This window comes from Alligator mississippiensis, chromosome 8, assembly GCF_030867095.1.
Source record: "Alligator mississippiensis isolate rAllMis1 chromosome 8, rAllMis1, whole genome shotgun sequence".
NCBI classification, from domain to species: domain Eukaryota; kingdom Metazoa; phylum Chordata; order Crocodylia; family Alligatoridae; genus Alligator; species Alligator mississippiensis.
Window position 1 is genome coordinate 39777575 of NC_081831.1, and position 15195 is coordinate 39792769.

The 15195-nt window shown below is 51.6% G+C and overlaps 1 protein-coding gene and 1 long non-coding RNA gene across 3 annotated transcripts in view; one reads left to right on the forward strand and one right to left on the reverse strand.

Moving 5' to 3' along the window:
• Window positions 1–1023: 1023 nt before the first annotated feature.
• Window positions 1024–8322, reverse strand: APLN (apelin). The gene is made up of 3 exons (XM_014609951.3): window positions 8155–8322; window positions 3246–3417; window positions 1024–2588 (listed from the first exon to the last, which is right to left on the reverse strand). The coding sequence occupies exons 1-2, from the start codon at window positions 8219–8221 to the stop codon at window positions 3251–3253; spliced, it is 234 nt and encodes a 77-aa protein (XP_014465437.2). The 5' UTR covers window positions 8222–8322; the 3' UTR covers window positions 1024–2588; window positions 3246–3250.
• Window positions 8323–8458: 136 nt separating this feature from the next.
• Window positions 8459–15195, forward strand: part of LOC109281812 (uncharacterized) — a 42354-nt gene continuing 35617 nt past the window's right edge. The window contains exons 1-2 of one of the 2 annotated variants that reach the window (XR_002088595.2): window positions 8459–8816; window positions 8903–9183. This is a non-coding gene — a long non-coding RNA (uncharacterized LOC109281812). The remainder of the gene's footprint in view (window positions 8817–8902; window positions 9184–15195) is intronic. The other variant, XR_002088594.2, reaches the window with a different exon arrangement.

The following is a 15195-nucleotide window of genomic DNA, read 5'->3' on the forward strand; positions in this document are numbered from 1 at the left end:
AGCTTTGGCAACAACCCTTGCAAACCTTCCTGTTACTTTTCTCCAGACTAGTACACACAGGTACTTGAGTGCACCCGTACATGTTGTATCAGCTTTCTCTTCCTCAGGTTTCCTGTACCATTAGAACAGCTCCAGGATGGAAACCAAGACAAAACAAGTCAGGCCAGAGCCCTGGATCATATTGGGCATCAGAGAGCTAGTTCCATGCCTGGGTTCAAAGAACGTGATCTACTGCACTGTATTGGCTTCTAGGCTAACCCTGCTAATTCAATTAGAGGGCTTCCTGATGAAACAATCTATGTACTGTAGGGCTGCAGGCTGCAGCATGACCAAGTCAGGCAAGGACAACGTACCACCTGCAGCCTGCTACTCACTGCATACAGAGAGGGCCTAGACTCCATGCTTCTTCTGCACCTACTAACAGCTTTGGCAATAGCCTAAGCAAATTCTGGGAGAGAATGCATCTTCCTGGTCTGGCTCTCTCTAGGTCTTACTCTAATATTGGATCACAATTCCCCCTCCAAAATGGGAAGGGCACTGACCTACCATTGTTTAGCTATTGCTTTCCCAGCACATAGATCTGCTTACAGACATTAAAAACCAAAAAAAACTTCCTTTACTGGAAACAGTGTCTTAGTTGGACCCAGCTCTGCAACGTTTGTATAGATTGGGCACTTCAGCAGTGCCTTTTGGAACTTTTATCAAATAGCCGATTCAATGAGTTATTTGATTTTAAAAATGCCAAAAAAACCCCACTAGAGTGTCTGATCTATACATATGTTGGGTAAGCTGGGTCCAACTACTATACTGCCTCTTCTGGGTATGAGCTACGCTTGGTGTGGAAGCATGCTGAGTTTAAAAGTCCAGGGTTTTTTTGTTGTGTTTTTTAATATCTGTAAGGAGCCATAAGTCTAGAAAGGGGAAGCAAGGTAGGAAGGTCCAGCCATACTGCAAGGGGTCTCTCACATTCACGTGCCCTTCCCACACAGGGAAAGAAATAAATATTGTCTGCACCTCCAGAAATAAGGGCTTATTGACATCATAATTCTTTATTATAAAGATGTATTTACACAGAACAATCTTTACAAATACAGAAGACAGTTACCAACAGGGAACAGTTGTACGGAGTAAGGCATTCCCACTTGGTATAAATTAGTATTATACAAAGAATCATTGACAGCCACCTGAAACATTACTCAAGAGCCAGCTTTTTCCCTGCTTGGCATACCCATGCTCCACTGGGCCATGCCACTCTCACTCACTCAATTCCATGGCCCTTGAGTGACTTCAGAGTGATTGGAACTGAGATCCCAAAGGGGAAGACACTCCTAAACAAGGAAGTCGGGGCAGCAAGCTCCTTGCTGGATTAGCCAGTGTCCACTCCAGATCTCCTCTCCCTTGAGAAACCTTGTTCCACCCCTTGTGCAGGGACAAGGGTTCCAGGGCCAGCATCATACTGCAGCAGCACAAGGCAGGGTCCTGGAATCCCAAGTGACAAGGATGCAAAGCTTCCTATGCTCTGGTGCAGTGCCCAGAGGAAGGCCCCTTTTAAAGGGACTAATCCTTCACTCCCTCCCATCACATACAGTATCACACAGCACAGGCAGAGCCACGTGGCAGTGGGAAAACACTCCAAGCTCTGTGAGGCTGTACCCCAAGGAGTCTAGAGTACTCCACAGCCTGGTCACTGCGTAGGGCTCATCACATCCCTGTCTCCAGTGACCCAGAAGAGTTGGTGCAAACCACTGACCTGACTGCTTGCTCCTCCCACTCAGTCTCTGACACCAAACCCTGACTTGTTCTCTAACCTGAGGTGGGGGGAGGGAGAAGGGGAAAAGAGGGGAGGTGGCTTTCAATGACACTGGTGCTGGCGTAGCACCATAAGAATAAATAGACCCAACAAGCTGAACAGTTACTTGACAGCACATTTAGACAAGTGTGTACAGCTCAGTCAGGATGGAACAAAAAGCCATTCCTTGGAACCCATAAGGGGTTTCTCCATCTGATAGAAATGCTCCTCAGCCTCAATGGCCTTCTCCTGTCAGCCAAAACCCCCACCTCTACTATGAGCTACCTTCAGAGCTGCAGCAATGAAGCCATCCCCAATGCAGTTGCAGGCTCCTCCACCCAAGGCTCTGCCAGCCTAAAGAGCAAGGCACAGAAGCAAGGGCAGCTTTTTAAGAAGAGGCTGTAAGTGCTTACATAATCAGAGGATCATAGGGTGGTGCTCCGTTGCAGGGGTCTGAGCAAGGCAGGGAACCTCCCCAGCAAGCAGCAGGGGAAAGAGAGAGATGTCCCTCTGCTGCACTATCTGGGCAATGAATCTTCAGAGGAGACAGGAATGCCTGCCCCATCAAGCAGCTCACATATATGCATTTGAGGGGGGTGGGAGTAGGGGGCAGAGTTTCATGGTGCTGACAACTCCAGATAGAACAGCTACATGGGCAAACTGGCAATCAGGAGAGGACTGCACACATCAGCAGGTTGAAGTTCCCATACTCAGGGCTCCAAGACAAGCAAACCAGTCTATGAAGCAGGGAGGACAACTGTGATGGGCCTCAGGAGGGTAGGGGGAGGCAGAAGCAACCCTGCAAATGGAAGCAAGAAGAGAGTCAAGGAGTCTCCCAGTATAGGAGCCATAGTCCCAGCTATCCTGCCCTGCCACCTCCCCAGTCCAGCCCACTTCTGGATCTGTACGAAGAGGAACCCAGTGCAAGGGGCACAGTATTCCAGCCCAGTTCTCCACCTCCCACAGGGCCTATACCCAAAGCCCATCCCCAAAGCAGCAGAAGTCCCATTCAACTTTGCTATTTGACAAAGCAAATGGCTGTTACCCAGGGAGCTCCGTCCTCCAGAACAGACACCTCAGTAGTCTCAGGGCATAGAGGCTACCTCAGGGCAGCCCATTCCCTCTAGTGCAATCCCTGGTAGCTATAAGCATCCTGAACAGACACCTTGCACCCACCAAATACGCTTCTGTCCACACCCTACCCTGCACTCATGACAACTGCTTTTAGGGAGGTTCACATCCCACCCCAGACCCAGTGTTGCATGGGAGAAGACAGCCTGGGGCTCGAACAGCTATGCTCTGCTCCAGTTGTTCTCTTCTAGTGCTGGAGCTCCCTCACCCACTTGCATTTCCCTAGATGTGCCCTCCCACACAGTGGAGCTACCACAGCTGTTGAAGCAATCCCATATGGCTCCTCCATTTCCCCTCCAAGTCTGCTTTGTAAGGCTCTTGCTACCCGTGTTAGAAAGGCATGGGGCCCTTGTGGGAGAGACGAGGTCTTGGCCGCCGGTACTTTCGCCAGCCATTCTGCCGGTGTCCTGCTCCATTCCGTGCCCCTCTGGGGTACACCAGGTTACGGATGTTCCCCTCCTCAGGATCCTTTCCATCTGGTGCCTCAGCCAGGGGCCCTGGGAACAGGAGGCAGTGTGTTAGCTGGGACACCTCAGTCTGCACACGGCAGGTCCCCATGGCCCCCATAAGCAAAGCCTGGAGTCTTCTACAGGGAGAGCTGGAAGGGGCCAGTCTGGTCCCCCTCAGAACTAGCTGAGTATCGTTGCTCTTGAGGCCAGCTCCCCTAGCCACTGCAGAGGGTCTCTCCTCTGGGAAAGGACTCCACTCCAGGAAGCTCAGCCCTCCTGCCCAGGGTGGGGAGCGAATCTACAGTCCCTCAGAGGTCAGCTCACTTCCTTCTTCCTGAGGATGCATCTTGCAATCACACTAGGTAGATATTTTTGGATATCCCCACTGTGGACTCCAAACTTTGTTGCACTGTTTAACCCCATCAGTGCCACACATTCCTCTCTCCCCCATGTCACTATCCACACACACATCTACCCACAATGAAGCGGAGCAGCATCATTTCCTATTTATTTTTCTAGCTCCCTGCCCCACGCTGTCAAACACACAGGAATGGCACCTGCTGTTTCCTCTCTCCTTCTCATGCTGATTTCCTTGACAGGGCCAGGAGAATGGATTTGTACAGGAAGAGCAAAGGAGTCTCAAGCGGCAGCAACCACCTGCTGCCTGAGGAAAGGTGAACAGAGTGGTGGTGGGTATGGGCCCACACCATACAGCCAGTTTCCTGAATTAGCCACAGCAGGAGCCAATCAGCAGTGCAGAGCTTTCTGAAGTAATCCACCCAGGTCACCTGCAGCTTCTGGCACTGTGTCCACAGAGACAATTCATGGCAGAAGTCACTGATCTGGATGTCCCTGGAGTGGACAGAGAAGCAGCCCCAAGCCCACACTGTGCCAAAACTCCTGTGCTCTGGATGCCATTCCTCTACCTAGCCTGCAGCTGTCCCTACCCTAACTAGTAGCTATAACCAGCCTGTGCCAGGCAGCCCAGCTACCAAATCCTCTCCTAAGAACCACCCTCTGCACTTTGAGGCAGACAGCTCAAGAACCTAGCATCTCTCACCTCATACAGGACCACCCCTACCTCTGCTCTCACCACTAGTCACCTACATGCCGTCTTCCCCTCTCACTCCCCACCTGTCACACACCTCCTTGCCCTGCACAGACCTCACTTCACATGTGCAGGGATTGGGAATGTCTACCACACTATGAAGTCTCAGGAGTTCTTGGGGTGGAGTCAACATTTATACCCGTTACAGCAAATACTGTAGTGCTGGATTTGGCTCGGCTCCTTTCCCCCATTCACCACCTATACTTCTGCTGCATTCCATTATGCTGAAAAACTATTGTTAGTTCAAAAATGCCCAGAATTCCAATAAGTCTCTTCCTTACAGATTCTGTGCTGCCCCAGATCCCCTACAGAAGTCACAAAGCTATAATTAGATAGGGGTCCTAGGCTGGGATGCAGTTCCATGTGGGTGGAGCATACAGAAAAAGGGCTAGAGCAAACTCCACGTACCCTGGGAATCTTGGGTAGGATCACAACACTGCCCTCTCACCTCCACATCCTCAGCATGGACCTGGTGTAAGGGGAAGGCAGCCTATACTGCCCTGCTCTGCTAAAACAGCCTCTGGCCATTGCTGTCACACCAGGGCATCCATCAGCAGAAAGGGAAACATGGAACTAGGGCTCCTCCTAGAGATGGGTCTGTGGGGAGCTGCTGCCATGGATCTGCAAGTGAAGCAGAGGGGCCCCTGGTCCCAGCCCCCATACAGCTCCACAGCCTGTATGCTCAAAGGCTGGGGAACACACCAGCTCCCAGTGGCAGAGACAGCACTCTGCCCTCTTTCATGTGCTGTTGTTTTGCTCTTCTCTCCAGACTGTTGTGCTGACAGGATGAGGTTTGTTATCACCATGAAAAGCGCTTTGTCTGTGCTGCACAAGGGGGGGGATATCAAATTCCTGTCAACAAGGCACTATCGGAGAGGTGCTGATTAACCCCCATGCTCCCCAGGTCAGCTCTGCATAGTCCTTGCCACACACTAGCTGCTATGGCCACAGGAGGGGGCTAGGACACTGCTTACACCTCAGCAGCCAGGTACAGCCCCTGTCCTACTAATGCATCTCAGAGCAGCTCTGGAGTCAGCTTCCCAGGGCTCTGCTGGAAGCATCAGACACACGGCACCAGTTCTACATCCACTCTGTTGCTGGGATCCTCTAGCACTCAGAGGCAGCTAAGGCAGGCTACTTTGGGGCATGTCATGACTTACCGCCCACCCCGCTCCCCAGCCTTAACCCTACTTTCTCCTTTATGGCTGGATGGTTTGCAGGGGAGGAAGGGGAGGGGCGGGGGAAGGGGTCCTGGAGCTGTAGCCCTGGAGTCCTGGTCTTCTGTTCTGCAAAAGACTATGACCCCCACATCAAAGCATTTAGGAAGGCACCCCAGCACCATAGCCACCAGCCTGCTTAGCAAAGCCTTGCTGTCACTATATGGTACAGCATGGACACTACAAAGAGCTGTTCTTGGAAGGACAGGACTCTGGCACTCAGAGCTGGGACTGGGGCAGAGTAGAAAAACGCAGTCTCAAAGCACCTCCCTGGCAAAATTAAGAGTGGGAACAATCTTTTAATCTTTGTTAGCAACACAATCATCTCCAATGTGTGTAGTGGGGGAAATGCCTTCTCCTAAGAGACAAGGGAAGTCCAGGCTAGTCTCTGGGAACAGAGAACTGGACAGCAGGAGGCCTGAAGCAGGCATTTGCATGAGCTGCTTTCCCTGCAATTCCTGCAAGTAGGTGCTGTCCAAGGCTAATTTAGCTGCATGCAATACTAACAACCATTTTGGTTTCACTCACGAGGGTCTTTTGTATAGAGCAGCAACAGTATCCCTCAGAATCTTCTCCTGAAACAAGGAGGAAAGAAAAGTCCCTCCCAGCACTTACTGCCCATCAGGCAGAAGCAGTATGGAAAGATGTTCCTCATGGGGTATTTTCAGAAGTCAACCACCCTACAGCTGTGGGTTGATTCCAACCTCCCACCCCAGCAGATGGAGGCTTTGGTTCCGCAGTGTGCCCAGTTCTCCCTTGGGCTGGGCTACCATGCATGCATTCTGGCTGCTCCGGTTCACTCAGAACCTTCACCATGCTGTACGCATCAGCAACAGCCTTTCCTCTTGGACTCTCTGCCCTCTCCATAACCCCATCCTTCCATGGGACAGCTAAGGGCATTCACCTGTTGTCCACTTGCTTCACTCTCCCTTGATGCTGTATGGTCCCTAGCACTTAGTTAGGTTACATGGCAGTAGTGCCAAGAGGCCTGTCAGGTCATCATCCCAGGCACTGCTCATAGTGGATGACAGTCTCTTTCCCAGACAGCTTAACTCTTGTCCTTTTGACCAGAACAGGTGGCTGAGACATACAAGGCAAGCATGGAGTGTGGCAGGCGAGTGGATGTTCAGCTGGGCAGGGCCTTTACAAGGTTGGGCTGTACACATTACACATCCATGCTTAGGGAAGCTACTACCCTAATGCTGCCTACTTTTCTGCTCTAGAGACGCAGATGTCCCTCTGCTTGACTGGCACTATGGCAGCTTCCTCCAGGCTCAACATTAGTTAAACTACAGGTGCTTGAAGCATCTTAGTGGCTGAATAGAGCTGGTACTCCTTGCTTCTACTCCAGGCATTTCCCAGGTGCCCCCTCCACTGTTCTGGTAGGTTGGGGGAATAAGGGGAAATGGAAGTAGAAGGCATCAGACTGCACTGGAAGGCTGGCTTAAAACTTAGGGGGCAACATTACTGAATGAGTCCCAGATAGCCTCTGTGACCCACCTTCAGCCTGGGGCCAGAAAGCCAGAAGCTACAGGATCCCAGCTACTCAGGCAATCCTGGCAGTACCTGGCAAGTGGCAGCTGCCAGCAGACACAATTGAGTGGGAGCCAGTTTAACAACTAGTGTCACCAGGCTGACAGTGAGCACAGCACCCCTTACTACAGACCAGACTCAACTGGGACCTGTAGGTGATTGCCTGGTGTGGTGACTGTCCGTCTCAGGAGTGAGCCAAGCCCCAAGCTGTGCCTATAAGAGACTGGCCTTGACTGCAAGTCACTGTGGGCAGCAGCTCTGTCAGGGGGACCCCTAACACTCAGGATCAGGTGTGCGTCTCCCCATCTCCCCTCCCTGGCTCAAGAGCACCAAACAGCATGTCTCCAGTGGACTACCCCATGCCTTCAAGGTAGGTCTCCAAGGGGCTACAGGGTCCCTTTAACCCTCTGCCTCCAGGGGCTGGTTTCACCCCCCGCATAGGTGCGAGCTCCGGGCACCTCCAGGCAGCACGTGCCCGTGCCCCCGCGCCCGAGCACCAGCCCCAGTGCCTGGCCCCCCCAAGGGCTGCCTCAAGCCTGCGCTGTCGGGCGGCTCGGGGCTGGACTAGCTCCGGAGCTGCAGGCTGCTCGGAGCCCGCCTGCGGGGTCAGGGCGCCGGGGCCGGGGCCGGGGCTCCGCAACAGGTTCCCGCCGCAGGGCCCGGACCGCCGGCTGCGCCGGGCCCGCAGCCCCCGCCCCCGCCCCGCCCCGCCCCTTCCCCGCGCGGTGCCAGCGGCCCCGGGTGTCCCGCCGTCCTTCAGGCCGGGCCCCGCGCCAGGACAGGCCTGCGGCGGCAAGGCTGGGCCGAGAGAGCGGGGCGGGGCGGGGCGGGGCGGGGCGGCGGCTCCGCTACCTGACGCAGGTGTCCCGGGCCGCCGCCCGCTGCGCAACAAGTGCCCGGCGGGCGGGGGCCCCGGCGGCGACTCACCTCCGCAGCCCGCGCTGACGGCGAGCCAGAGCAGCAGCAGCGCCAGCAGCCAGCGCCGCATGCCCATGGTCCGCCTGCACCGCTCGGGCTGCCGCTGCCTGCGCGTCGGCGCGGTGTGGGCAGGAGCCGGGCCGGGTCCGCCAGGCGGCTGCTGCGGGAGCGACTGCGCCCGCTCGCGCGGGGGGCTGCATTTGTAGGAGCCGCGCGGCCTGGCTCCCGGCCCGCCCGGTCATGTGGCCGTGGCCGGGGCGCCTCCCCCGCGGGACGGGCGCGGGGATGGCGCTCAGCCCGCCCCCGCCCCGCGCAGGGCTCCCCCCACGGCCCCCGGCGCCGCAGGGGTGTCGCGCACATACGGGCAGGGGCTGGGCCCCGGGGCCACCTCAGCTACAGCAGCAGCGGCCCGCGGGGGCGGCCACCGCCGGGAAGGCGGAGATGAGCCCCGATGCCTGCTGGGCAGGGGTGCCTGGTGGGGTGCAACAGAGAGAAGGAAGGAAAGCCCTCGGCCCTTCAGGTCTCACTCACGGTCAGTCAAAGAGAGGCAGAGGTCATCTACTCCACACCCCTGTCTCAGGCAGCAGCATCCCAGGGTGACCCTACTGGGCCTGCTCAGATCATACAAACAGCATTTGCCCTCCAAGATCCCCATGTGTTCAGCAGTGCAGGTGAGGGCCTAGGGCCAGGGGATAAGCCTTGACAGGCTGGATCCTCTTTTGCCTGACTGCTCAGTGCCTTTGTTTTCTGTACATAGCAGGTATAACGGCTGGGGTGAGGAATGTGGCACACTTTCACCCATGAAGAGGCGCAAGAGAGTTACAGAGGACACCCACATCCCTGCAGATGCCACATGCAAAGCCAGCCATCTGGATGACAAGAGCCTGAAACGGAGAGCTTCCTCTCTGTTCTTGAAAATGGGAGTGAGTGTCTCATCAGACTCCGTGAGACCACTTGTCCTCACTTCTAAATCCCCATTTCTCCAGGACCCAAGTAGGTGACAGACATTTGTGGCTCTGTTCACAGCACCTCTGAAAGGTAGGATTCCTTATGCCGCCTCTCTGGTATCACACAAGAAGTTTGTCTCAGAGCTCAGAATTGAACGTAGATGTCTAGAGACCTAGTTTCATGCGTTACCCATAAGCCCAGGCTTTTTCAGAGGGCATCACACTGATTGATACAAACACTAGAATGGCAGATCCCCAAATGCTTAGATGTATGCAGGACTATCCTTTATCTGAAAATCTGTAATGAAAGTTTGTTATTTGTCATTCATTAGTGTTTAAAATAGTTATCCAATCATGGGGCTGAACCAAAGCCATGTGACTCAGGTGACCAATCCCAAAGCACAAGTAATGAATATCAAATGTTGACTATTTGAACATTAACTGTTTGCAAACAGTGATTGCAATGTGTCACAGCCCTCCAGCTACTAGTTCAGCTACCTTTGCAAGGATCAAAACTGCTGTCTGCTAGATATCTAAGTAGGGAGAGTCGACTTGCACTGGATGCCAGGGACATGCTCTCATAGCGACAGTTCGTTTAGATATAGGATACCTGTGTATCACGGCAGCCTTACGCTGGAGATTCTTTTCTCATCTCTTGCTCAGTATCTCTCTAGCAGTGATTTCTTACCATTGCTTCTTTTGGTCAAAGGGTGTATTTTATCTTCTTCCTTGCATGTGTTCTCTCCACAGTTACTTATGTTAAATCTCAGCCCAGTTGCTTGTACCCACTTTTTATTTCAGGCCTCAGCTGGGAGTTCAGTTGTGTAGCTGCACATAGTTGTAAGGAAAAAGGAGTCTTCTGGTTTTCCTGCAAGAACTGCCCACATCACTGGAGAGCAGCTCTTGCCAGACTGCTGTTGCTTCTCATGCCCAGGTGGCTGAAAATGGGTGGGATGTAGGTGGAACCCAGAAGGCAGATAGTGCACTGGAGCTGATGCCTGGGACCAAAAGGGCTAGTGGAGGTGACTCTTCTTTTGGGGTGAGTGGGAACCAAACTGACTCCCAAAGTCAAGCTTCACTCCCTGCCCTGTGCCAGGCACAGTGTATCTGCATGCTGCCTTTCCTAGGGGCTGGACTGTGGAGTCACAGTGTAGCTATATGCAGTTCCTCGTTTGTACTGTGCCCAACTTTCATCCTGCTCCATAGTATTGGAGCTGTTGGCCAGAGGTCTTCTGATGTAGTGCTGTTCTCAGATACGTTGTTCCCTTTATAAATGGCTCAGATCAGCTCTTCTGGCTGCACTACATCATTCCTCCTTACTGAGCAGGTTTGCTAGTCAGACCATGTTGAAAATTTTGACACGTAAGAAAGTGTCTTCTGATCTCCCATGATCCCCTGGGTAGCCAACTGTGGCTGTGTCATGTGTGACATTTCTTGACACTGCTACCTCAGACCCCTGGGATTGGGGTAACTGGGAGGGGAATGTTACTTGGTGAGGGAGTCCAAAGGGAGGGGTGCTGTGGGGGAGGCAAAAAGCAGGACACAGCAGGGAACCTGGAGCTCCTTGAGTTGCCTCCTTTCAACCCCTCTCCCTGTTTCAGTTGCCCCACCTCCATCACCAGTGGGGAGCAAAAAGGGGAGGAACAGGCTGCATAAAATCTGTCACAGCAGCTTCCCCCAGGTGCAGGAAGCAGTTCTTCACTTGATGCATGCTGCCCTGCATATGTGACAGGAACGGGGCGGGGGGCATGCAGGCAATGTGCATAAATGTCGTGTGACGGGCTGAACCCTTGGCAGGCACTAATTGCCTTTCTCTATGGCACTTCCAGCCAAACCCCAGTGCTATCCATTCCCATACCATTCCCACTGCTGGAGCTAATGAAGCCAGTACCCTGGGTCTCTCAGTGCTGTGGGCTGTCACCTTGCCTCCAGGTGTTCTGACCATGACTTCCAGGGTCCCCAAATTCCCTTGATAACCTAAGGCATGAATAACCTTGGCCCTGCTGAGGTCTATAGAACTTGGCTTGAATCTCACCTTTGTAGCACTGCTATTAATCCTATTCTGGACACCGAACTTGGCCTCTGACACCTGTGTTTTAACTTGCTTCTTCCCTAGTCTTCCTTCTCTTAAATTCTCACTGTTGTGTGCTCCACCACTGTTTATTAAACTCCAAGGCAGGCTAAATGCTGAGCAGCTGTGCTCCCAGGGAGTCCTGCTCGTTACATGAGGATACTGTTTCTACCCCATTGTTCCTCTTACCACTGAAAACTTTATAAATCATCATGATCATGATTCATTCTACTTGTCTGTTCTCTCCCTTGTCCCTCAAGAACCTTGCCTTCTTTTCACTCTTTCCCTAGTTCCTTTGGAATTACTTCTTGCCTTTTCATTCTTCCTTCCTTGATAATATTGGTCTTTTCATTTCTCTTTTTTTTCTCCACATTCAATTTGCTCTGCATTCTCTCAGCATTTCCCTCTAGAGCTCCATCCTTTCCCTGGCCTATCAGAAATGTTTCTCCTCGGGCGACTAGACTTTTGGTCCCCTCTTATCTCAAGAACTACTTTATGAAGTCAAGTACCAGTACCATTGTTCAGCTACCTGCTTGTCAGCTGTCCCTCTGGCATGTGGGGTCAGTCATTTCTTAGCCTCTTGCTTCATCATTTCCTTTTTCCTCTCAGTACTAATAGTTCAGTGTTACAGTCACTTAAATATAATTCAGGTGTGTGTGCTGGGCTTGGTGACAAAATTCTCCTGAAAGCACAAAGTCCTATGATAGTTTAATCACTTGAATTTAAAATGCAGGGGGACATAACTCCTCTTCCATCAAAAGCTGAGGGAGAAGGTCTTCTCTCCTTGGCTTGGGGGAACAATAGAGCCCCTTGTCTTTCCACCACATTGGGCTGGTGTAGTGGGAACTCTAATTCAAATGGATTTACCACACGTTATAATGACCCTTAATTTCCATTTATTCTCAGGAAAAGGGGGCATTCAGTCCAGTCCACAGGGTTTTGAGTTTCCTGTGAGTCACAAACTGCATTTCAGTGGTTAGTAGTACCAAGACTGAAATACCTCTAAAGCCAAATGCAGCTCCTCAGGGAATGAGTCTCTGTGTTTGGGCTAGGTTGCCCTCAGAGTTCTTGGAGATGAGTGTAGGTTTATCATGAAGCCTTCGTGACTCAAGACTTATTCCAAATGGAGACTTAAATTACCACCAAGCTATGAATAAAAGGGAAAGAGCTGGAAGGCATGGTAAAAGGGGCACTGTCGAGGGGATTTTATAGACTTCAGTCACTTGAAGACGTGGATCAGTTTTTTCCCTTAAGTATCAGTTCTACAAGTCTAAATGAGCTCTAGAGCTCATTGTTTTTAGAGCTTACAGAGAACAGTGTAATGAGAGACCTTGGGTGTTCCAGTCACATCTTGTCCCCAGTCCAAGTTAAAGCAACTGTAGCTAATGTGGATGGGGTGATGACAGACTGGCAGGACAATTGCACCTTCTTCCCTTCCTTTGGAAGGGAGCAGGAGCAAGAGCCAGCATGAGAAAAGGAAACGGGGCTCAAGTAACAGAAGTTGGTCTCTTGGCTCAAAGGGGAGTAGATTTTAAAGACCTGTCATTTCTGATACCAACACAAGCCTCCTGAATCCAGACATACACAACCACAACATGCCTAACCTTGGATTCATGGATCTGTGCAGCTTAAAGACAGGAGAGACCATTGCAATCATTTCACCTGATCCACTGCCTAACCCAGGGTGGAGACTCTCACCAGCAAATCCTGCATCCAGGCCAGAACCAGCAGGTCACTTAGAGAGCTTCTTTCAAAGAGGCATTTGATCTTGATCTAAATGTCATAAGTAGAGCCTGGTTTAAACCGCAGGCCCAGCTTGCAGCATGGCGGCTTGGAGTTCCGTCTGCACACCCCTCCACTGCTGATTGTTAGAGGGGTCCCACCAGCCCCATCACTTCCCCCTTGCTCCTGATAGCTGGGTGGCGAAAACCGCAGTTTTAAATATGCCCCAGTTTTTGCCTCCTGCTGCTTGCTGCTGACCAGATGGGAGGCAAAAACTGGGGCATATTGAAAACCACGGTTTTGGCCTCCTGGCCATCAGGAGTGAGCGGCGGGGCCAATGGGGTCCCTCTGCCAATCAGTAGCAGAGAACGTGTGAGGTGAACTCCAAGATTAAAGGAGTCGCTGCACTGTGAGCTGGGTCTGTGATTTAAACCAAGCCCTAGTCCTAAGTGATAGAGAAAACACCACTTCCCCAGGTCTGTGTTTTCAATGGTTAATTTTCCTCTTTGTGAAAAATCTGCACCCTACTTGTCTGAATACATTGTATGTGTCTTCCAGCCACTCATTCTATTGTGGCTTTGGGCAGAAATTTCTTCCCCTTTGTATGTCTAAGTGGCAGATTTCTAGTCACTTACCCAGGTGTTTTGGCCCTGGATTTATGCAGTAGATGCTTACGTGTGTACAGTAAGGCTATACACTGTCTGGGTACATGCTCATGTACCTGAGCCTAAGTTCTGGAAAAATGATGGGAGGTTGTCGAGTGGCTCAGGTACTCATCAGGGAGCTGGAGACCTGGGTTCTAGCCCCTGTCAGGTGGCTTGGACCTGCATCTCTCCAGCTTCCTAGTACATACCACAACATCATGGGCTATGCATCACAAAAAGCCCTTTCTTGCATGCCTTTTGAGGCTGTGCCACTGTGTTCTGCCTGTACTAGTCATTGGGTAAAATGGAAGGAGAGGAATGCAGTGGGGAAGCCTCAAACCACTAGGGACATGTTAAAAATCAAGGCCTGTTCTTTTCCAGGCCAGTGTCCATTTCACTGAGCCACATACCTTCCACCTGTTCTTGTCCTCTTGGCTGTATATCTCCTTCTCATGGCTGGTAAGGAGTCCAGCTTCAAAAAAGCTGCCAGAATGCGTACTAGGGGGATACCCAACCTGTGACATGGTGCTTAGGCCACTATGCTAGGCAGTCAAAGTAAATTCAGATTCAAGCCTTCTCTTAGTGAGTTAGGCCTAGAACTTGGGTCTTTTACTGCCTGGTCAAGTGACCTAACCACTCAACTGTGGGGACTAAGACACAGGAGTGCATTTTCCTCCTCCTTTGGAATCTAACACCTGCTAGACACAGGTTTCTGGCTGGCTGTGTTTTTGTGATTTAAATGCAGGTGCATGTCCAAAACAGGCACAACTGTGTCTGTGCCAAATTAATGCTTAGCCTACTATACTTGCTCAGTCTACCTTTACATGCCCATATTCCAAGGGAAATAGAATTACTACCTGTGCATACATGCCAAAGATGTCACTTACATGGCTAGAGTGCTGCCATTTCAGTGCATAAAGGAAATCAGAATTCTGCCCTTTGTGTGCAGAAGTGCAGGGGCCTTTAGCATCTACTGCCTTCTCTGTATGTTAGCTAGGATCTGAGCATCTGGTCCAGCCAGGCTGTTGCCTGACCAGAACAAGGATGGAGCTGGTGGATTTCTGTTGTTTGCAACCCTTGGTGAGCTGGGGACTGATAAGGTCCTCATCACAGATATCTGAGAACCTGCTCTAATCTACTTCCAAGTCTTGTCCATTTTAAGGGGTGTTGCATATAATACCTAATGGCAGTATGTTAAATACCAGCATTGTTAATATTCCTCTGTAGATCAGAGCTCAGTAACCAGCAGTTGTCACTGCCTCCTGATTATGGAAAGGAGGACATGGACTGAGACAATTTGTAGGGTATAATGGTGTTGCTATATGGAGAATGGTGTGAGTTATATTTTCCTAATCTGACACAGTGGAAAATGGGGGAGAACAGTTTTGCTGGAAACTGTTTTGCTGTGATGGGTGCTGCCAAGTTTCTGCTGTGTAATAAACAACTGTGATGCAGGAGCATGCATGAAAAATACAACAGAGATAAAAATAGGACCTTGAGCTCCTTAGGTGTTCTCCAGTGTGTAGAGGGCCTTGGGGGATAAACAGGAAGGAAGGACTGCTCCTGCAGGAAGGATATAACAACATGGCTGGTATTGTGACAAACCATATGCAGCCTCAAAGAACAGAAGGGGAAGAGGGAACTGTCCCACACAGCCATGACAAGC